A 24,106-nucleotide genomic window follows, 5' to 3' on the forward strand; every position below is an offset into this window, starting at 1 on the left:
GCACAAATAGCCTCCCCTGCCAGACTAAGTCTCCTGAGCTGACTAAGCAGGAACAGACAAGTTGTCCCTGAAATTCAGGCCCTTGGAATCTGACATCCTTTAGATTTTATTTTTTTTTCAATATCAAACGTTAATCTTGAGATTTTCAAAGAGTTTGTGCATCAAAGCACCAGCTTTTCGCAGAGAGACATGAAAAATTAGGCTGTACAATCTCAGAATCTCATATCTTATGAGCCACTTAGTCTGGTATTTCAAACACCACCACTACTGCGTGCTTATATTAACATAAGTACGTCACTCCACATGAAAAAGAGAGCTTACTATTTTTAAAAAATATGTTAAGCTTTACTGAAAATAAAAACAGATGCATTTTCCATCTAATTTAATTTTAATTCTCCCATTAGCAAAATGAAGATAGCATTAATAAAGTTACATGATACACAGACAGAGTTTGGACCATCAGACTCTCAGCATTCTCCACACACCACTGCTCTCTTTCCCACTGTGCATCTCAAATGCTTCACAAGACCAAGTGCTCATCAGAACACATTTAGTAAACTGTTCACAGTATTTTTCTGATAAGGGTCAGAATAAGAAAGACTTACTCTTCCTTCTCTTTGGGTTCTGGTGACAATCACAGAATGGTAGAATGGTTTGGATTGGAGAGGACCTTAAAGGTCACCTTGTTCCACCCCCCTGCCATGAGCAGGGACACCTTCCACTAGCCCAGGTTGCTCCAAGCCCTGTCCAACCTGGCCTTGGACACTTCCAGGGACGGGGCAGCCACAGCTGCTCTGGGCAACCTGTGCCAGGGCCTCACCACCCTCACAGGGAAGAATTTTTTCCTCCCATCTCATTTAAAATTACTCTCTTTCATTTTAAAACCATTGTCTCTTGTCCTGCCATTATCTGCCCCTATAACAAGTCTTCCTCCCCTTTAAAAGCCCCCTTAAGGTACAATGAGGAAAGCACTATCATGTTATCTGAATGACAGCACTGTAATGCCTCTAACAATAATAGATGCACTCAATGTACCCTAACCAGCAGCTGAGCTATCACCAGGGTGATCCAGAGGCAGCCCCTCAGCCCAGCAGAGCCCTGGCTGGAGGGTCAAGGCACCACCTCTCAGTGTGGTGAAACCATAACCCAGCTGGGTGACCCCTGGGCCAGTCCCACAGTCAGCTCCACGTTGCTCCTGATCAGGGTGGGCCTCTTGAGGCCCCAGAGAAGGAACTTGGCCGCCCTCCTGTCCCCTGTTAAGCTGGTTGTTGGCTTGTGGCACAGCCTCCAGGATCCCACGTTCAGCTGTGCCTCTCCCTGCCTGGGGCTGCTGCTCTTCCCACCCCAGCAGCCCTGTCTTTCCTGTCCCACTTGCAGCCTGGCAAGGATCCCATCAGCAGCTTCCTCCTGGCTCCTGCCCCCTGCTCAGCCAGCTCTGCAGGGTCCACACGAGTGGCTCCACACACAGAGGGACAGGATGGGACACACTGAGTCCTCGTCGTGCCTCGGGGCCAACGCCCCAAAGGCAGAAAGGCAGACCTGCCTTTGGAAGAGCAACAAAGCTGGTGGAGAAGCAGCTGGGGGGGCTCAGCCTGGAGAAAAGAAGGTTCAGAGAGGACCTTCTCACTCTCATCAACTCCCTGGAGGTTGGAGCAGGTGGGGGTCAGGCTCTTCTCCCGGTGACAGGACAGGATGGCCTCAAATTGCATCAGGGGAGGTTTAGGTTGGATATCAGGGAAAATTTTTCACTGAAAGGGTTGTCCAGGCCTGGCACAGGTTGCCCAGGGCAACAGTGGGAGTCACCATCCCTGGAGGGATTTACAAACCACGTAGATGTGGGATTTGGGGACACAGTTTAGTGGTGGCTTTGGCAGTGCTGGGGGTACAGTTGGACTCGATTATCCTGGAGGGCTTTTCCAGCCTAAATGACTCTGAGCAGACAGCCAGAGGGACAGCAGGGGGATGCATTTCAAATACCAAAGAGCCATAAGGAGTTAAGAATGTGTGATCTCTCTGCAGGAAAGGGCTGGTCACCACATTTGAGGCACCAAATACTGGGTTTGAGAGACGAGTGGGGTGGTTGGACCTTGTCACATCTATGAGCCACCCCCGAGCACCAGCAGAGCCAAGCAGTTCTCTTTGGCAGGGGGATTCATGTCACTCAGTAAACAACCCCAGCTATCTGAGCCAGTCTGCTGCCTTTAATGTGACACTGTGTCTGGCTGGAGGGACAAAAGAGGCTGAAGGATCAGCAGGAGAGAATGAAAAACTAGAGGTAGAGCCAAGTAATGGAAACCAAGGAAGAACAATGTGAGTGACAGGGCTGAAGTCAGATGAGAAGCGAAGAGGAGATAAAGAAGAAAGAACATTTTGAAGCTTTGGCCAGGGAAAAAGAAGCCACAAGCCTAAAGGTGAATGATGTTTCTGATGTGCAGGAAGGGCAGAAGACTGGAGAGAGCTGGAACATGTCTCTAGTCAGATGCAAATCCTCTCATCCTGCAGCTCCCGGTGTGTCCTGACTGCAGGATGTCAAGTTAGCACTCCCAACAGGATCACTGACAGGTTCTGGCAGCAACTGTGGTGTTGCCTGGACATGGTAAAACCCAGTCATGTTCTGTCCAGCACCTCAAAACTGGCTCTGCACAACTGCCTCGTGCTTGAACTACAAATCCACCTAATCCTTTGGGGAGAACATGCCAAAGGCTCAGCAGTGCCACAGCTCCTGAGCAGTGCAGGGTTCTTTATCAGGCAGAACATGCTAGTCCTGCACACAACTCTCCTCTGAGGAAAGGATTTCTGCAATAGCAGGGATGCTTTTATGTCAGATTTAATCCTTCCACTGAGGAGGGAGACAAGTGCCACCACTGACAGAAAATGGTTTTCTTTGCCAAATATTCTCCTCCTGTAGGCTGATGAAATCTTTTCCTTAGTGAAACTCTACACTCAGCAATATTTATCAGCCATCCAGAGAACATATGAACATTCTTAAAATCTTAAGAGACATTCTTGATTTTCATCCCAAAATTCCTGCTGTAATGCAACTGGCTTCTCATATTAATGAAATACTAACATAAACAGATGGCCACATCAATAAACAACACATCAGGATGGTCACTGTGACCAGAACAGCCCACAGTCAGGGTCACTTCAGGGGAACACAGACTTCCAGGGGCCTCAAGAACAACCTCCCACACAAAGCAGGACTAGTTGTCCACGTGCCATGGCAGTGGCTGGGCTGGAGGAAGGTCACTGCCTGGAAGGCACAGCAGATGGAACTGGCAGCTCTCTATTGTTATTTATCCCAAAACTGGCAGCTCCCCTTACCTGACACAGGGAATATTGTTTGAAATGGCAAACTTGCTGTAGATCTCCCTCTGTGACAGGAACTGGTTGAGGTCCCCGTTCTCCATGTACTCCGTTATCATGCACAGGGGGTCGTCGCGCACACACACCCCCAGCAGCCGGATGATGTTGGGGTTCTTCAGCCGGGACATGATCTTGATCTCCTTCAGGAAATCGTTTCTTGTAAAACAGAAAACATGGCTGAATATCCTAAACTATTCCTCTGCCTCAGGAAAGCACAAGAGGCATGTGAGAACATCTCAGTCAGAGCCATTTACACTCCTGCACACAGCAAAGTGCGAAAGCTGGTTGTGCTTCTGTACACTGCCCCTTTCCCAGGGAACAGGATTAATACAACATTTCAGGTTGATATTACAGCTATCCCTATCCCCCACTCCCTGCTGTGTCCTGTTCCTTCCATGAACACACAGAATATGCACCAGAGACACATGACACTTTTACACAAGTCCCCCATGTGAAGCTGCTGCTTGGAGAGCATTTGCTGTCCTCCCCAGCTGGTTGGTATTGCAGGTGCACTTACCTGGCTGTTTTGTTGACATCTGACCTCAGCATTTTCACTGCTACAAGAACTGGCTGGTGAGTGAATTCTGAGGACGAGACTCCCAGGAATTCCAGCAGGCCATCAGCTTCACAAAGGTGCACCTGCAGGGAAGAGGGCAGAGGCAGATGTAAGAGCACGAACAGGTGGAAAAACAGAGGAAAACAACACCACTGGTTTGGTCACTGCTGGCAGAATGAGCAAGTGAATGATCTAATGAAGGTGACAGTTCTGATCAGAAACAACTCCTGGGTTGGTCCTAGATCCTGGACAAAGATGTTCATACACTATAGAGCCCATGGCATAGGAATGCACAGGGTTTGCAGCCAGATGTGTCTCCAACATACCAAGTTCTTGTGTTTCTTCACAAGAATTCTTCACAGAATCTGTGATGTTCTGCACAATCTCAGACTGGTGCAGCAGCCTCCTGGGGCAATCCAGTTCACCCAGTACAGACTAGAGGTGTTCAGAAAGGCCCCTGAGCCTGGAGGGGTCTGCTCTGCATGTGCAGGCAAAGAGCACAGTTGCAGCAGGGCTGGCAGGGACAGCACCTCACACCAGCCACAGGAGCCCAGAACTGTCCTTCAGCCTGGCCTGAGTCACTGCTCAGACTTAACTCAGGAGCATCCACGAACTACAGCCAGTTATCCAAAGTCCTCTAATTCCAGAGTGAAAAAACAAAGGAGAAAAATGTGTGTGTGTCTGTGATGTGAACACCTCACCGGTGCATTCACCCAGTGATGAATACTCTGATGACAGAATTCCAAATTACTTCTGATAAATTAACAAATAAAGACATAAAATTACTGCCAGGGTTGTACAAGAAGGGGTGACTGCTTAAGCAGTTACCAGAATGTGTATCCAAATGGAGACCTGGGTGGGGAAAGCAGCCAGACCTGACTGTGTGGACAGAACAAGGACTGGAGGAGGGGAGCAGACTGGATGTGTCAGTCAGACTTGCAGCACTGAGGGGAACGTAATGGGAGCACGATGAATTTTGTATGAAAAAAGCAGCAAGAATTTCAGTGACAAAACATGGTAAGGAGAAAAATGAGACAGCTCAGAAAATGGGACAAACATGCAGAACAGGAAGAGAAGCACAAAGATGCTGCTGCAATTCCACAGGGAATGAATCTGCTGTGGTGAAAATACAGCCACGAGACCTGGAACAAGGAACAGAGCCACAGGATCAAGCACAGGTATCCAAGTGCAGGTAATGTGTCACTGAGTCCAGAGAGGGGATGGTTAGGAACAAGGAAGAAAAAAAAGACTGAGTGTAAAGAAGCTTCAAGTGGAGAGGTGAAAGCAGCTGAGCCATGCTTCCAGAAACAAGGCTGCACACTGAGCCAGAGCAGGGCAGCAGAGCACAGGGGGAAAAGTTTGGTAAAGACTAAGGAGGTGAGAAGGAGAGATGAGAGAATGTGGGGCAGCACGTTTGCAAAGGTGAGGGCAAGAGCCTGTGATGTGAGGAGAGGAACAGGCTCTGAATCCACCCCCAAGGAAAATGGAGATGGGAGAGCCATCTCCCATCAACACAGAGGAGGAGTTCTTACAGTTAACAGAAGGACAGGGATGAGAGGAAAGGAGAAACCAGAAGCAAAACAATGAGAAAATAACCCTCTCTTGTCTCACTTTTGGAGCACAGCCCAAGACAGGGCAGGATCCAGGTAACAGCAGAAGGGGCCACACTGACACCAGGTGAAGAGGCTGAGGATATCAGAACCTTCCCAGCACACAGAGTGAGCCAGGAAGAAGTGAGGGGACAGGGAAGGTGCTGGGATAGGGGAGGTGTCATGTCAGAAGGGAGGAACTGCAAAGATGGGCACATGCAGAGGAGGAAGCAGCCAGTAAAGGGCTGTGCTTGCCAAAATGTGGCTGACAGGTAGAATTAAGGTGGAGTGAACAAACACTGGGAAGAAAAAAATGACACTGGAAGAGTGAGAGAAGGAAAGGGGAAGACCTGCTCAGGATGGAACTAGGAATGGTGTGGAAATGAAGAAGGGAGAGAAGAAAAGGCAGGGTGACAACATTCACAGCTTGAAAGGAGCTCAAGGAGCAGAGGGAAAGCTTGGTGGGTGACAGATGTGTGCATCACACTGCCTGAGCAGCAGCAATGCTGGAGAATGAGGGCACCACAGTGCTTGGGAATGTCTGTCTTGGCTTGGGTGAGTGTGCAGAGCATCCCCAGAATCTTCATCTGGGAATGGGAAAGCTGTTTTTACCCAGCTAGGATCCATCTTAGCTGGACTCCAGAGAGTTTTCAAACTCACATGCCTAAAGGTGGGTGACAGCCATCACATTTGAGATGCCCATGGAAGATGTGAAGCTGAATTCCCACCCCCAGCCCTTTTCCATAAGGTCATTAATAGGTATATAAACAGCAAAACAGAAAAGTTTGCAAAGTTCATCTGCTGAGAAAGGCTCCTGTGGTACCAAGCAGAGCCTCACAGCTGCAGAACAGGGCTCTGTGGCCCAGCCTAGGGAACATCAGCTTTCCCCAAGGGCAAACATATTAACTAAAATCACAGATTCATAGAATGTTAAGGGGTTGAGATGGACTTTAAAACTCATGTAGTCCCAACCACCACAGAATGGGCAAGGACACCTCCCACTAGACCACTGCTCAGACTTAACTGAGGAGCATCCAGGAACTACAACCAGTTATCCAAAGTCCTCTAATTCCAGATTAAAAAAAAAGGGAGAAAAAATGTGTGTGTGTGTGTCTGTGATGTGAACACCTCCCCAGTGACAAATACTCTGATGAGTACACACAATTCCACATTACTTCTGATAAATTAACAAAGACATAAAATTACCATCAGGGTTGTACAAGAAGGGGTGACAAGACACTCGCTTAAGAAGTTACCAGAATGTGTATCCCAATGGAGAGCATCCAGGAAAGCACCCAGGAACTACAACCAGCCATCTAGCTGCTCAAGCCCTTACCCAACCTGGCTTTGAACACTGCCAGAGCTGGGGCACCCACAACCCTCCCAGGGCAAACTGTTCAAAGCACTCTCACAGCAAAGAAGGGAATGCAGAACCCTCAGCCCCACCAAGAGGCGGCTCAGAGGACTCAGCTCCACCAGGCACCTCCTTTCTCTAGGTGGAGCAGCGGAAGAGAAGGGCTGTACCTCTCCAAACTGCCCCTCTCCCAGCTTCTCCTTGAGGCGCAGCTGCTGCCGAGGGAATTCCCCCACGGAGATGTCCTTCTTGGTGAGGGAGTCCACGGTGAGGGCGGGCACCGCGTACATGTTGTTGCCGGTCACGCCCTGCAGGTGCACGATGTCGGTCTCGGCGTAGTGAGGGACGTTGTTCTGGAAGCCTTGGTGAGGGGTGGACTTGGTCAGGTCGGGCTCAGCATAGTCCCCACTGCACACTGAGGGCAAACCAGAGAGGGGTGATGTCAGACTGCCTTAGGACCAGCTTGCACTGCTCTCAATCCCATATTCAGTCCTTTCAGTTCCTCTGGGAATTCAGCCCAGCTGCACGCTGTCAGAGACTGAAATGGTTAATGATTTATGCATTCTAGGATTGCCAGGGGACTTCTGCAGGCTGGGAAGAGGCAGCTGGACCCATCCCCCCTGCCAGTGCTGCTGGAGGTGCCCTGAAAAGGCGAGAAGAGCTCTGTTTACCAGGCCCCTCACGGGAACTCTGCACAGGCCCAGCAGACCTTGGAGGCTCGAGGCACGGCCCGGGACACAATCCATGGATATAACAGCCCATAACTTCTCTAAGTGTGGGGGCTTCCCTCCTTCACCCCCAACAGGTCAAGGCCACCACTTCAACTGACAGACATGGAAGCTGCAACTACCAAGTTCCATCTCTGGACCCCGTGGGTGGTGACTATAGACATCTTTCCACTCTCAGCTTTGCTTTGCCTTTCTCTCCCTTACCCTTATCCTGCCTTTCCTTTCTCTCCCTTATGCATTTTCCCTAAGGGTTTTCTTTATGCCATATTGCTATAGATGAGATATAGATGATAACACCCAAAATGGCAACATCCCTGTTTACCTTTGAAACAAAACTGTTCTAAAATAAACCCTACATATATAAGTTTTCAAACACCTATTCTTTAGTGTCATTTCACTCTAATCCACCCCAAGGGATTTATTAATAAGAACCTGGGTTACCCCCCCCTTTCTGGGGCAGGTTGTAACACACACCTACTACTGTACTAAGGGACACCCACATGGGAGACACTGCCTGGTTTTAACCAGGGCTTCAACCAGAACAAGCCACATTTCTGCAGACACCAAAATACCTGTGAGCCACCACCAAATTCCTGTTCAACACAGCCTGCTCTAGTCAAGTCATGAGAGTTACAGTTCTTGTCCAGACATGAAGAGGTGAGCCTGATTTTCTGTTTCTGATTCATCCTAAATACAATCTGTTCCCATTACCTGACGCAGGGATGTTGTTTTTGACACCAAACTTGCTCTGGATTCTCTTCTGGAACAAGAACTGATCAAGGCTTCCATTTCCCACATCCTCTTTAGCACACCCCACTCACTCTGACAGCTTCTTCACATAAATATCATGGGATAGCACTTTAGAATTAACTCCCTGCATGGTCAGTATTACAGAGAACCTTTGTTCTGCTTCCAATACACACCCTCACTCAATCCAATCAGTCTCTCTGTGCAGTATAATGCTGGATCTTAGCAACTTGTCAGGGTGAGGAATGCAGGAATGGGACTGCCCTGCTCAGCACTGCCATTGCTGAGTACAAAACACTGTTGGAAACGTTCCTTTCTGCGTGGGTCCAAAAGCTTCCCCAGGGCTGGAAGCAAGGACACCACTGACAACTCCCTGCTGCATTTTCCTCTGCTTTTTCTAAGAAAAAGGTGCTAAAGGTCTTCTCCCAAGAGTGCTGCAGGCAGCCACTCCACTGCCATGAGACAAACCAATTGTGATTGCTGTGACTGTCCAAACCAGCTGCTAAAAGATGACCTGGGCAATGTATAAACAGTCTTCACATAAAACAATAAAAGGCCACCACCCTCTAGTGGGGCTGCTGCTCCAGCTGTCACAGTTATATGCCAAAAAGTTCCAGAGCTCCAGAATACTGCCTGAGGTCCCTGGGTTAAGTATTGTATTGCACGGGAGTCAAAGATGAGAACTTAAGACACTGAGAAGTGGCACATTTTACAGTCTGATGGAAATACTGGAAGAATAAACACATAACTTCTAGAGACTGATGATATTACCTGAATCCTCTGCACTCTGGGAGAGCTCTGGGAGCTTTTGGAGTAGCGTAGCTGGCTGGTGATACTCCAAATCCAGTGGGAAAGCACGTTCATAGGTGGGATTTGACTGGTGGATCTGGGTCTGGTTGTTGGCAATGGTGTAGCTGTAGAAGGAGAGGCGAACAGTTGCATCCTCCTCCAGGATTCGACGTGGGGCCTGCAGGAGAGAGGGGAAAAACACTGAGGCCGTGCTCAGCTGTTAAGTAATGTGTTGGCTGCAACCACAGCAACTTCCAGTAACATCTTGGATAGGGCTGGCATCCTCCCCTGCTGTGAGAACAGCTTTAGCTGCTCTGCAGAGCTGGGGAAACCTTGTGCTTTGCACAATTCTGAGCTCATCAGGGTTAACGATTAGTACTGAACTTGTGTCTGCAAAACACCCCCATTGTACTACCTTTTCCAGCCTTTTCTGAACATATTGCTTCCAAAGAATGATGATTATAATCATCAGGAGCAGCAGAATAATAGCCACAAGGCAGCCCACGAGGATGGAGGTATTGGAGTCATCTGCCTTCTCTCCTATCCAGGTGCTGGTTACAGAAGATGTGGTTTCTGCAATCAGAGGTACAGAGAAGAATCTGGAGTTAAAGCACTGGTTGTTATCTGTGCTGGCCAACCTCCAACAGTCTGGTACAGAAAAGATCTTGGGCAGCTCCCTGAACACAACCATTAGCTGTGTTCACATCTTGCTCTTATCAGAAATTCTGGTTTTGGAGGCTCACAGATAAGAACTGTGCAGAGACCTTCTGCAATCAAACACTGTCCTTAGCAGAACAGGCCCTGCAATGGATCCATACTAGAGAAGACAGTGTTCAGAGCTTCACTGGCTGCACATATACCTTCAGCCCACACTCCAAGGCAGCCCCAGCCAGCTGAGGGAAGAAAGCACCTGAGCCTGTCGGATGGTGCCCTGTGCATGAGGGCAATAACCAGGCCATCCCCAGGTGTCCAGAAGTGGAGGGAGAGACCACATTCACTGGGATGTCACTGTGAAATCCCCCAGCACTTGAGCCCCTGGCATGGCTAAGGGACAGAAATCCTTACCCCAGGTCCCCTCAGTGACGTTGTACTCTGTCTCCAGCAGATCCGTCGTGCTTGTTGCTGCTGTCACAAAACTGGGATTCACACTCTCCATGTCTGTGGAAGGGAAGGGAACGTGTCAGTGCAACAAAACCTCCCTGCTCCTGCCAATCCCAACTGGGCTGAGGCCCAGGCAGGTCAGGAACAGCCTGAGCAGAGATTCCCGAGCCCTTCCCAGCACACCTGCAGGATGAGCCTCTGCATGGAGCACCACGTACAGCCCGGCCACAGCACAGCGTGAGCAGGGCCTTCCCTGAGCTCAGCCACACACAGGGCACTGAACAAGGGCCTTTTTTCCATTTTAGCATGATCTAAGACTGGACCAACAGCCTGCTTGGCCCCACATGTGACAGAGTAGCCAGGAGGGGCTGCTGTCAGCAAGCTCAGCAACAAGCAGCACCCAGAGCATTCCTTCCTCAGGAATGTCTTCCTGCTACAGCTGATTAGCTACAGTCAGCTCATTTCACCATCAGTGCTGGTGGTTTTCTCCAAGTCTCTTGTCCTTTCCCTTCCAGAGCCTTTTAAAGCACCTCATGGCACCAACCTCAAGTTAAGACTTGAGAAAAAAAAAATAGTCAGCCTCTAATTTTTAATAACCTGATAACTCGATCATCATTTGTAGATCTACTAAAATTAGTCATAACAAAATACCTGGTAAAGAGAACTAAAAATCAACCTCATAACCAGCAGGCAACTGGGGAAGCAGAGGGGCAAGTACTGATCTCTTCACTGTTGTGACCAGTGACAGGACTCGAGGGAACAACTGGAGCTGTGTCAGGGCAGGGTCAGGTTGGATCTCAGGGAAAGGTTCTTCCCCCAGAGGGTGGTTGGGCACTGACCAGGCTCCCCAGGGCAGTGGTCACAGCCCCAAGGCTGCCAGAGCTCCAGGAGGGTTTGGACAATGTTCTCAGGGACAGGGTGGGATTGTTGGGGTGTCCTGGGCAGGGCCAGGGGTTGGAATTCATAATCCTGATGGGTTCCTCCAACTCGGGATATTTTATGATTCTGTGAACTGTCTCAAAAAGAAGAAATGCTCTTATGGTCCAATTTTTGGTTGCCTTGGTCATGCTCCTGTACATGTGCATCAGCATCAGCCTGAAAAGCATCCACTGGAGACTTGTCCCACCTCCTCCTTTCCACTGTGTGGCCCCACAGTGCCTTCACTCTGTTAACCCCACACATCCTGTACTTCCACACTTCTTTTGCTCTCTGTGCTTTCCCAGACCTGCCTGGGCAGAGGAACACTCACCTGACTGGAAGGAAATCTCGCTCATCATCATCCAGGTGTCAGCGAAGTAGAAGCGGCACAGGATGGCTTTGCCCACGCGCTGGTTCAGGGGGACGGTCACGAACCTGGCGCTGGGGTTCTTGTCATCCAGGACTGTGGCCACCCCCACAGGTTCAGGCTCCCAGTCTGCAATTAGGCGTGGTTTGAACAGGCACTCCACCCTCTGGAAAATCTTCACCCCCTTGGAAAACATGTTGTTACAATGCACCTTGGAAGAAGAGAACAGATCCATCAACCCGAGGTTTACTGACACCTACATCAAGCCTCAAGGATTTTTCCATTCATGAAAATTTTCCATTCCCAGTATCTCCCTGTATGAACACATTGGAGCTCACAGTGTGCAATGAGAACATCTGTGCAAAAAGTTCTTCTGAAGCAGCTCTAAAACTTTACCTGCAAAAGCCACACTAATGGTCACCTTTTGGCAGGCTCTTCAAAAGGCCCATATAAAAAAATCAATCCAACAAGCCCTGTACTGATCTAAAGCCTCACAGATCAATTCTCCTTGAACATATAACCTAAGAGGGGAAAGAAAAAACACACCTAGGCTTTAGACTCTATTAGTGTTGAAAATTTGATGTTATTTGAATAGCTAAGTGCTTGCCTGACATAAGCAGCTGGAACTGTTAGGCCACAAGCTGAACTTTATCTGAACTACATGGTTCTGTTGTATAAATCAAAGACGGATTATAGTGAACCCTGGAGCTGATAATCTAATCATTAATAATAGTAAAGATGGACTGTAGCAAAACTTGAAGGATCTGATCATTAATAATAGTTAGAACAGGCCAGAGCTGCAGCTCAAATATTACTTAGAAATTAATAACAGCCCATAGTTGGTGGTCTATGAACTGTAACAACCATGTTACAACAGACTACAGAACTGATTGAAACCCACCTCAGAGGTCAGGGTGAAGGTGACCATGGGGCAGCCTCCTGGTAATGAAACAGTGAAGCAATGAAGAGTGAGAAGACCCAGACCCTAATATTGCTCTTGGTCTGGACTGTTGCATGAAGGATCCCCGGGATTTCTTTGTCCGTGGTCCCTCTTTTGAGGCACCAGCTGGAGCTACCAGACATCACAAGTGATCTGTGCCAATAAACCAATCTAACTCAGTGTTCAAAATTTCTTTCGCACTTAGGAAGCTTTCAACACGTGCAGTCTAAGCTGATCTCTTCCAAAAAAAACATTAAAAAGTACAAGCTCAAGGAGAAATTCCCCTGACATACAGCAGTTGTCCTGCTGTGGTTGCACCTGGAAGACAACTAAGGTTGTGAGTTTTAGGGAAATCATGATGTAAGGCTGGATCCATCAGCCTCCCCTGGTGGCTCCTCATCAGGCTGTCCCTGCTGCAATGGCACCTGTGCTTTAGCTAAAGACACTGGAATGTAAGTGCAGTCACTGTGCTGCCACACCAACACCTCACCGGAACAGAGGCATCTCCTCTCAGCTCCCAGTTACAGCTCCACACCAAGTGTTTCACAAACACCTCTCAGACTGACTTCACACCTCCCTGAGAGCTCTGTTTTATCCTCCAAGAACTGGGAGCAACTTTCTCCCTCCCTGCTCCTGAGCTGCAGCCAAACCAAAAGGTGACATCTCCATCTTCCTGGGCTGTGGCACTGCAGACACACGAGCACCACACTCCTGGTGCTCTCCCAGGCCTCCAGCACCTCCAAGGAAGGAGGCTTTGGGAAGAGGGACAATGCCTGGAAGCACCATCTATGCTGTACCACTGTGTCTGCAGTGCAAATCTTACCCTGCTCCCTTTTTAACACACACACCAGTGAGTTCTGCCAGGCAGACCTGAAGATCTGGACCCCAGTGACCAGGAACCAGAAGGAATAAGGTGACTCAAAGTCTTCAGCCTGCTCCATTCTCATAGCCACAGAGAACTCTAGGAATTATTTCCTAATGACTGGAGTGTACTGCCACTGTGACAACAACAGTTTCCAAACTATGCACAGCTTTGAACCCCATTAATTGCTTGGCCCCTGCCAGGTCCTGCAGTGAATAGCAGTGAAGCAGTAATGAGGAGAACAGGCCTGATGAGCAGTAAAAGGACAAAAGAAGAGTATTTGCATATAATTAGGAACAGATGAAGCTCAGACAACATTATTCAATAAGGAGAAACAGTCATCCATAACAAGGCAGGAAAGCCTGATGCCTGGAATATACAATTTGGGCCATATTTGGACAGGAGCTGGATATGTTCACAACTTGGACTGATACAGAGACACTTTCTATTCCAAACACCTCCTACTGAAGTCCAATTTTACAGTATTCAAGCCTAAGTATTTTGCAATGCAGCTGCACTACTTGCTAACATTTATTTTTAATACTTTCTTGGATACTGGAAAAGTTCAGAGGACTGGGATAAAGCTACCAGGTAAGAGGATACAAAAATTATTCACAGACCACCTGGCCTGTACAAAATAAATGCAAAGCTGAAACAGACAACATTCAATCAATAATGAAGACTAATTTATGCTAATAAAAACAGCTTTATAATGAAATACCAGATGAGCTGTTTTTATAAGATGATGTGTTTGGTTGATCAGGATGGCTGTGTTTACATGACAGACTTTTGGAAGGCTTTGATTTACTCACAGCATCTGTCTCCAATTAGCACAGTATGGACTCATGTATTATAGTAATTTGATTAAACATTGTCAACTAGTAAGTTTTACAAAGTTTTAAGGTATAAATTGTTCTCTAGGTGTTTATAAAACAGGAATGGATTCCTAAATAAAAATTATTTGCTATGTTTTTCAATGATCTGGAAGAGACAGCAGAATCACTACCAATAAAATAAATTAAATGGGGGGGAAGGAGTTTCCAAAAATAATCTGAAGCTTTCATGACTGACTCATGTCAGGGCACTGAACTCAGGGACAAAAATGTAAGTGATGCTTTCCACACTGGATTTTATTCTGGACACCAGTAACTTGGAACTGGCTTTTAGCATGATACCAAAATCCAAATGACCACTGGCTCCCTCTCGGTTGGTTTGGAGGACTAAAATGATCACAAGATTCATAAACAAAAAGAATCATCCAGAAGCAGGAAATTGGTCCCATTCTTTTATGCAATTTGATGGAAGGCCTGGATTTGGATCCAGATTCTGTACCTCTAAAAGAATACCAGCAAAGAAAGAAAGCACTGGATGATAGCTCCAAAAATGACCCTGGGTCTCACCAGGAAGGCACTGAGAAGTCCAGCCAACTGAGTTTAGTAAAGCAAAGCTTAAGAGAGTTGTTTAATCACAGTTTACAAGCAGACTTCAGAGGAGGCAGGACTCTTATTTCTGCCAGTGAAAGCAGGCAAAGAGCCAACGGTTGCAAGTTAAAAATAGACAAAATAAAACCAGAGTAAGTAACCACCAAAACAATTTACTTAAGGATGTGGTGGGTTCTCCTTCATTTGAAATCTCTACAAGAAAAGCCACCAATCGTTTTTAAAAGATCCTGCTGTTTACTACAGACTCAAAGTTCAGCTCGTGCTTTTCCTGTGTGCTTAAATAATTTCCCACAGCACAAGCACAGAACGAGGCATCCAGAGAAACACTTGGGCAAAATGGAAGCACAATCACATTCCTTCACCTCAAGGGTCAGGCAGTCCCTAGACAGTAGAGCCTAGATCCTAAATCCATCCTGGCTGCCTGAGCAGTGCTTCAGGTGTCTGCTTTTAACACCTTTAAACCAAATGCTCAAAGGAGAGTGTCTGAGCTCTGAAGAGGCAAGTGCTCCCCTACTTCACCTTTCTACACTGGCAACCTGGGACATCTCCAGCTCAAATTCTGCTGTCAGGCACCTTTTATCCTCCTGCTTTGGGAAGAGGACCCAAGGTCAGGTTGGACAGGGCTTGAAACAACCTGGTCTAGTGGGAGGTGTCCCTGTCCATGGCAGAGGGTGGAATGAGATGAGCTGCAAGGTCCCTTCCAAGCCAGACCATTCCATGATTCTATGGCCCAAAGGAGCAAACTGGAAGCCCCCAGCCCCCAAGCCCGCCCCCCAGGAGAGGGACCACCCTGACTTACCTTCATGGAGGTGAAGTTCCGTGGTCGGTCAAACTGGAACTCCATCTCCACGGAGCCCGTGCTGAAGCTCTCGTTCTTCCAGCCCACGTAGTCATAGCCTGGCCACACACGGTACTGGTGGCTCTGGGTGAAGTCATCCAGGCCCAGCACACCATCTGTGAGCTGGCCCAGCCCCCCATACAGGTGCCTGGCAAGGGAGAACCCACGGTCAGCCAGAGCAGCAGCAGGGGAGCTCCAATGTGAGACCACACAGGGCTTTCAACAGGTACCAGGAAAATATTAGTTTACTCTGAAACCACCCTGGACAAGAACTCATTCACTACTCTTATGCAACATCACCTTCATTTTGTTTGGGCTGGGCTTTTAAAATGCAGAAGTTTCTGCACTGACAGCAAAGCCAAGCTACGAGCACAGAGCCTCTTGGGAGCAAAAAGTGACACTACAGAAAATGACACTGTGTTCTCCAAACACAGCCTGAATTGCAGTATTTCACCCTGCAGCTGCACAGGAGGAACACTGCTCCAGCCTGCCCTGGGGCAACCTGTGGGGGAAGATCTGCAGGCAGGCACAGAAAAGCAGGAAAAGGAGTAGTGAGATCATGGGCAGCTCACCCAGTCACAGACAGTTCTAACTGGGAACATTTCTGGCTCTTCCTGTGTAAGAGAAGAGTGTTATTGGCTGTTTCCAAGGCTGATCAGACTCTTTGTCAGGATCCTGCCTCATTCCACTTCCTATCTGAGGGTGCAGAGCCCATTATACAGTTTTCCAGCACTGTCCCAGAGCAGAAGAGGACAGTGTGGTCCACTCCTGACCCTTCTGGGAGCCAGCCCTGCCACGTCCCTTGTCCTGCAGCAGGGAAAGTGCAAAAGCTCAGTTGTGTCAGTGCCTGAACTCACTCCCTGCACCAGTTTCATTCCCCTGTCTCTGGGCAGCCCTTGTAACCCAGGCTGGGCTGCAGCTCTGAGTCCACCCCAGCTGAGTCCCTGTCACTGGAGTACAGGCACACATCCCTTTGGGCTCCAAACCAGGATTAACAGCTGGAAGAGGCAGAGTCCTGCTTCCAGGCCAGTTGGGCACATGAACTAGAGGTTAAGTAGTCTGAGAGAGTCCTTGCTCAGCAGGTTGGGTTTTGTGCCTAAATCTGCAGCTCCCCAACACTCCCCAGCAGACCCAACTTCCTAAGCAGTGCTGGACAGCTACACACAACAGCTGCTCACTGCTGCACATGAAACCTTTCTTTGTGGATATCCAAGCTCTGCTACATCAGGACAGCTTGAAAGTATCAGATATTAACATATAAAGACATTGCTACCTGGTATCTTCCAGCATCCTACAAGCATGAAGAATGTACTTCCCACCCTGTTATTTTAACTTGCAGCATGACAGAATACAAATAAGCTTACAAAAAAAAAAATCACCTTTAAGCATAAAAAAAAAATAGGCAACAGTAAAAATTTACAGAAAGTTAATGGCAGCTGAAACAGGACATATAAGGAAAACACCTCAAGTCAATGGATGACACCAGGTCACTGAAGAGACACTGTGAGATCAGTCATTAGGCAATTCCTGCCCTGGTAGGGATATGCTGTCTCAGGATACCCATGCCCAAGTCTGCCTGAGGTTTCAAGCCATTGAAACACACTCAAATCTGTATTCATAGCAAAGAAAGCAGTCACACTAAATGTTCTGAGTTCAGCCAGTTATTTAACATTTCAGATACAGACTCTTAGTGCACCTTCCTTCTATGAGAGCCAACTGTTGGGTAAACCAGAGACACCTCAAAACATGCCACCCTACCTAACTCACCTCAGTGACGGGAAAAATTAACAGACCTTGTCAAAATCCAGTTACTTCAGGTTTTTTGACTCCAAATTGGAAAAGCATCATACCCAAGTAATCAGCCACCATCCTCTCATACCACATGGGCAGTGGTGCCTCTGCTGACCTGGAGCTTCTCACAGGGAGTGATGCAGTTTTCCAAGTTGTTTTGAGTCCATCAGAGCTCTGTTTTCAAAAACAGTATCTCAAATCTCTCCAGAGGCTCACAGGTACCAAGTGCAGGCCTAGAGTTCAGGTGTTGTGCACTTCCCTGGACGCTCAGTTTACCCTGGAGACCTCCTGCAACAGTTTGAGATGCAGTTTGCTAGAAAGTGCAGGTCAGGGGTCAAACTGCAGAAGCAACACAGGCAATGAACAGGGGAAGGACCTTCATCTGCTCCAGGGACACTGGGACTGCACAGGCAGAAGGTCCAACCAGATCTGCCACTGCAGTCTGGGGCAACAGAAGAGTGGCAGCAATTTGAGATCTGCAGTATCAATGACAGCTAAAGGCTCTACCTAACCCAACAGAGAAATCAGGGCAAGGAGTATGATCACAATTAGAGACCAAGAGCCATGAGGGCTTCAAGGCAATCAGACATCAGGATGGTCACATCATGTAAAGACTGAAGCTATGAGTAAAGAGAACATTGAGATATTTAAGAACAGTCATCTCTTTAAAGAGAAGAAACACCTTCCAATAATAAAAAACTTATTTCTTTCCAGCCAACAGCCTTCGTCAGCTGGGGGAAATGAATCTGATACATCCTGAGCCCTCCTTTAAAACACCAACTGACAACGTGTCAAAGGGCCTGGAATAACAAAGCCACAGTGCTTTGGAGAACTTGCAGCTCCCAGTGTTTGGGATACAAGATACTAGTGACAGAGTGAGAAGAAAGAAGAGAATCTGCACAGTGACAGAGAGAGAACAGGACAACTTCTCCCACCTGCGCTCCTGGTATCCATCATAGGTCGAGTCATTCAGATAAACGATGGGGAAGCCAGGAGCCGCTATTGTCCCTCCTTCAGGGATGCTATAGGATGCCAAACCATCTAAAAAAGAAGGCCAAACACCTCAGAAACACAGCAGCAGCAGCAGCCTTCCATCATCTCTGCCCACAAGGTCCTTTTATTTGTGGCCTGGACCAACAGAAGCAGCTCCGTGGCCTGGGGTCCCCTCTGCACCCGTGGGGACACGGGTCAGTCCCAGCCAGTGTCATGCAAGGACCATTTTCCAGTGACAGGCATGGCAATGGGTACTCACCATACCAGACACAGCCATAGAGCTCCACCCTCATGCAGACAGTCATTGGCATCTCGGTGACGGGGATCACCCGGATGAACCGCGCGATGATGGGGGGCCGCAGATCCTTCAGGACCACGTCGTAAGTGTCGATGTTTCCTTGGATCACCTGGGGGAGAAAGATCCTTTACCAGCAACTGCTCCCCACTGTGCTGTTCATTTGCACACTGGTGCACTTGTACCCTGTTGTTTGAGACTGGGAATCTGCAGAGGGTGAGCTGCTGCTGCTCCCCTCCTCCTCCTCCCTGGCACGTGGCTCATGGGGTGAAAGGTGCTGCCATTCCACCTCCTGCCCACTGCAGACCCCCACCAGGCAGCACTGAGGGAGAGGAGAGAGGCAGCTGGGAGGTGAAGGTGCAATCTGTGTTGCAGACAGTTACTACAATGGAACCTCTTTCCTCAAGAGAGTCTCCACATACATTCCAGCAACAGGTAACTGAGAGCTTGCCCTCATGACCTGGTGGAGGGTCCTGATGTCCTTTCTCTATAAGCCAACAAAATTCCAGAGGTCCTGCAGTGTTTGAGGGATGAAGTGCAAACAGCTGCACAGGAGAGATCTTGGACTGAAGTGCTGAGCATCACTACAGTCACCCCATCCAGCTGCAATGCACTGGGACAGGGCAGGGACTGTCCCTGTCCCCTTCCCTCATTGCCACTCTAGCTCTGGGAGCAGTCCACTCTATTTTGGCAGTGTGTGAAAACAGCTGAGGCTCTCAATCCCCCCACAGTGGACACAAAGTGCTCAAGAGATTTTTTAGAAGGGATTTGAACTTATGGAAACAAAACTATGAACAGCTTTTACATCAGAAGTCCAAGTTACACTTGTGAGGGGTTCTGCTCAAAGCTGTTATTGGTGGGAAGGATGAATCAGGCTGAGGTCACTCAAAAGATCCCATAGATTGCAATTGTTGATGTACAGGCAATTTAGAAGATGAGGGAGATCAACAAGAGAGCAGAAGGGTGGCTTCCTCTTCATGGCAGCAGGGAAGATCTCCAGAGAGTGAGTGTGGCTGGAGAGATCATTGAGAAGTGAAAGACCTTATTGTATCACAAAAAGAAACCACTCAAGACTGACTGCATCTCCTTTAAGACACATCTGGAGGTCTACTGGACTGCATGGGATACTGTGACAGTCTCCTGCACATGGTTGGACAGCTCTACAGAGGAGCACAGTCCCAGGAACTGACCAAAGAAAACAGAAGGAAAGCCAAAAAGTAAAGCTCTCTTCCTCATCCTCATCAGCTCCTCAACAGGCTCTAATGTGCAGCCTCTCAGCATCTCTTCTAGGAGAAACCCCCACCAGTTCTCCCAGTGGAGCAGGGACACTTCAGTAATCCTTGTCCTCAGGAACCAAGGGACATTGATTAACCCTTTCTGGTGGCCTGCAACAGGAGACCTGCAAGTCACCTAGGCCGGCCCAACAAGGCCATGCTGACAGGAGATAAAACCCAAGAGGAGACAGCATATAGTAGAATATTCCATGCCTTCATCACATCAGATGGACATATCCTCCAAAGCTGGCCGTTTGTCAGGGAATCTCTAAGGTGGAAGGTACATCAAGTCATAAAGTCCCTGATGGACAGAGGAAGAAAAGCTTCAGCCACCTCTCAGAAAGAGGCACCTTTGCATGAACTCCACAGCAGAAGCACTGGCAACCCTGCCTGTCTTCTGAGCTAAGCCAAGAAGCATCTTGTGTAACATCTCCACACGTGGGGTTGCTGCTCCTGAGCACAGTTACCCAGGGCCGAAAATCCCAAAGTGAATCAGCTGTGTGTGGAACAAACTCAGCATCACTTCCAGTCCTGGACACTGCTGATTTTAGTGCTCCCAGTGTCAGGAATATCAGGCTGATACCACAATCTGAGGAGGGCCCAGGACTTCACAGCACCACTCAACACCAGTGCCAACAGAAGGGACCATCCTCAACTGGTGTCAGAGACAAGGGGACACCAAACTGACTCTCTGCCTTTACTGGGCAAATAAAAGCTGGAGGTGACTGTCCTGGAGAGCAGCAGTGTGTGCTACAGCTGTGAAACTGGAAAGGGTTTGAGCTTTTTGCCTGAAACCATTTGTGTGATCCCTTGGGCAGAGACAAGCCAAGGTGGGCTCCCACAGTCACAGCTCTGAAATACCAGTGACTGGGCATCCAGCAGCTGCAGGACCGAAAGAGGCCTTCCCAGTGCATACAAATAAATAGACTGGGATCCTGCACCTCCATCTGCACCTCATTCCAAAGTCTGAATGACTTTACAGGACATTTTTACCCAGTTATGAGAACAGACAGCAACACTTCTGAAATATGGATTTACTAATGAAATACATCATTTACTGGTGACACATTTTGAAAAATATGGATTTTTTTATGAAAAGTCATTTTCAGAGGAGGTGAAATGGCAGGAATTGCACCCCACTGTGTATGTTCAGGCCAGGAGGAGCAGAAGCACCTCCTCCAGGGATACCAGGAGAGAAAACTGTTTGTTCTCATGCACTTGGGAACAGGTACACACACACTGACAGAGTAAATGTGGATTTCCACATTTACTGACCAAATGCCTCACTTTACAGCATCACACAGCTCATTACCTTATTAGGGCTTAAGAGGGAGATCTTGTAAAAGCTGACCTGCCCTAAATCATCACACCTGACACTAACACAGCCCTGAGTGCCCCAGAACACTGCTCTGCACAGGCCTGGGGTGGGAGACAAGGGGTATTTAACTGCTTGTGGACAGTGCAACCAATTGAATTCTGGTATAACTCAAAACAAAGACAGACTTTACCTACCAAACACTGACAAAGAGTTAAGCCCATTGAGTTTAAACTTCCCCTCCCATCTGCAAACACAGTGTTTGCAGCACACACCAAAATGTGAGGGATGGGCAAGACAATGGTAATGAACAAACAGCTGATCAAAGGTCTGAGTGAGCAAATAATTCATTAACAAGCTAAAGGTTGTTACCTAATACTGCTACAGACCCCACTGTGACTTCCAAAGCACACCCAGTGCAAGAAAACATCACCACACCCAGTACCTTTCTGGTCTGGCTTAGGTCTTCAGACTCCCCAAGCCAGCCTGAGGCAGGGGGACCAGGTTACAGGAGCTGCAGCTGAGAGACAGGGATTCCTTCCCAGGGGAAGTTTAACAAACACTTATGAACATGACCAGGGCTCAGCCAGCAACAAACTGTGTGCTCAGGTCTGGAAACAGCATTAGACACAGTTCTGGTGAGTGGAGAGGCCCCCCTGTGTGTGCTCAGCACATTTTCTACTCTCTAAACTCCTTCCTGAACACTATCAGACACCCAGAAACTCCTCTCCATTCCTTGCCACCCCCTCCCTTTTTCAATGCCAAAGCAGGCATCTGCTTTGCAGTTTCCAATTTAGAAGCAAGCAAATGGCTGTACAGGGACACTCACAGGATGTTTGGGACAGGCACAGAAAGGCAGTGAAGAGACCCAGCTTTCTATCACATCAATGGCTGTGATCTGGGGATCAGGTCAGGGGAACAACAGCCCAACATCACAGCACACACAGAACCGAGGCAGGACCCGCTGCCTGGCACTGAGGAGACAGGAAAGAGCAGGATGCAGAGGATGTGCCTTCCACAGTCCAGTTCTGAGACTTGCCCCGTGTGCTCCACCGACCCCGCTGCCCTCACCTTCCTGCCCTGGCGGTCCTTCCAGGAGATCCAGCGCTCCCCGTTCCGGCTGTAGTCCAGCCGGTAGGCGCGGGCAAACTCCTTGCCCGTGGCACGGGCGTGACGGCCCTGGGTGCCAATCAGGGTGATGAAAAACAGCTTGTGCAGGTCGATCTGAAGGAACTGGACATCTTCTGGTTGCAACAAGCCAGCTGGGCACCAGGCTCCATCCCCCTCTTCCCTCTGCAACCTGAGGGGAAAACCACACACGTCACAAAGAACGGCATTTTCAAGGGATCCGGCTTTCCCAGCAACTGAGGAAACACCAAGGCTTTGAGGATTGGGAGGAATCAACCAAAACAGCAAGTGAGACCTGGCAGATGGCTACCAAATACCTCTGCCCTTTGGGATGATGGCCAGGTGAGACTTGGAGTCCCATGGGCAGTTCAGAACAGCTCCTCAGTTTCAGGTATCTTTCATTAACTGCTCGAAATAATTTCTTTCCCAGACATGTACTTACTTTCATGTTGATCAGAAACAACCATCCCGCTCACTGCTTTGTAGCACCTTACTGGTAAAGTGCATCTTCACTGCTCCTAAACCCCACAAGGTAAGGCCTGAACTCCTGCTCAACCACCTCCTGCAGCTCTACCAAGCATCAAGAGGAGACACCTTAAAAATACATTTTAGCAAGAAATCTACAAGATTTAGCAAGAAATCTTGCCCATCTACAAATTATTCTGGGGCATCCCAATGCATATTTCACATTCCCTTCAGCCATCAGAGCTGCTGGTGCAGGACACTGTTGGGTGTGTGATGGGAAGGTCTCTGCCTCCAAGTTGAACATTGTGGCACCAGCTGCAAAGATTAAGGCATTTATCATTGGAAATAAGAGGTTGGGGTTTTTCAGCCTGGAAAATAGGCTGTAGAGCCCATTCCAGTGTCTAAAGGGGCTCCAAGAGAGCTGTGTGGGAGTTCTGACAAGGGCCTGGAATGACAGGCCAAGGGGGAACGGGTTCACACTGCAGAGGGCAGGGTTAGATGGGATATTGGGAAGGAATTCTTCCCTGTGAGGGTGGGGAGGCCCTGGCACAGGTTGCCCAGAGAAGCTGTGGCTGCCCCATCCCTGGAAGTGTCCAAGGCCAGGTTGGACGGGGCTTGGAGCAACCTGGGCTGGTGGAAGGTGTCCCTGCCCATGGCAGGGGGTGGACTGAGGTGGTCTAAGGTCCCTCCAACCCAAACCAGCCTGTGACTCCATGAATCCACAGACCAGCACAGCACTGCATCCATCAGCCACAGCAGGAAGCACCTGGCCCAGGCTGCTGAGGGCTCAGCTGTCCAGGCTATGAGGTGGTGAGAGATGTAGTGGTGAAAAATTCATCTGGACACCAAAAAAAATGTCTGGGCTTTTTAGCTACGGGGATTTCCTGGCAAACAGCAAGGCCTTGAAGTGCCCTTGTCTTTCAGACAGCTATCCACCTCTAACTGATGGGATCAGAGTGTGCCAGCCCCTGTGCACCAAGGAAGGTGGGAGCCAGGACATGCTGAAGGTCAAGGCTCAGGCTAGAGAAGAGAAGATTTTAGTCTCTTGTTGGTCAGCTGTTTGTGAAAGACTGAAGAAGCAAGTAAAAAGCTATAAAAAAATGCAGGAAAAGGGACTGTGAAATGACAGGAACAAACATCTGCATAGGACAACTGTGACCTCTAACCAAACAAAGTCAGCTAGAGGCTGCTTCATGTCTTCACCCTGTGGACATCCAGCTGCCCTGGCAAAGGGATGATGGTAACAGA

At 48.6% G+C, this 24,106-nt stretch overlaps 1 protein-coding gene across 6 annotated transcripts in view; it reads right to left on the reverse strand.

Moving 5' to 3' along the window:
- Positions 1-24,106, reverse strand: part of LOC108507380 (discoidin domain-containing receptor 2-like) — a 62,085-nt gene that overhangs the window by 6,224 nt on the left and 31,755 nt on the right. For all 6 annotated transcript variants that reach the window (XM_017835296.1, XM_017835291.1, XM_017835297.1 and 3 more), the window contains exons 4-14: positions 22,337-22,565; positions 18,641-18,788; positions 18,324-18,429; positions 15,559-15,745; positions 11,480-11,726; positions 10,195-10,287; positions 9,545-9,702; positions 9,112-9,307; positions 7,036-7,280; positions 3,884-4,005; positions 3,325-3,522 (exon numbers count right to left, since the gene is read on the reverse strand). In XM_017835296.1, coding sequence (XP_017690785.1) covers positions 3,325-3,522; positions 3,884-4,005; positions 7,036-7,280; positions 9,112-9,307; positions 9,545-9,702; positions 10,195-10,287; positions 11,480-11,726; positions 15,559-15,745; positions 18,324-18,429; positions 18,641-18,788; positions 22,337-22,565 — 1,929 coding nt within the window. The remainder of the gene's footprint in view (positions 1-3,324; positions 3,523-3,883; positions 4,006-7,035; positions 7,281-9,111; positions 9,308-9,544; positions 9,703-10,194; positions 10,288-11,479; positions 11,727-15,558; positions 15,746-18,323; positions 18,430-18,640; positions 18,789-22,336; positions 22,566-24,106) is intronic.

The sequence above is a fragment of the Lepidothrix coronata genome, unplaced genomic scaffold (assembly GCF_001604755.1).
Source record: "Lepidothrix coronata isolate B3197 unplaced genomic scaffold, Lepidothrix_coronata-1.0 Scaffold254, whole genome shotgun sequence".
NCBI classification, from domain to species: Eukaryota; Metazoa; Chordata; class Aves; order Passeriformes; family Pipridae; genus Lepidothrix; species Lepidothrix coronata.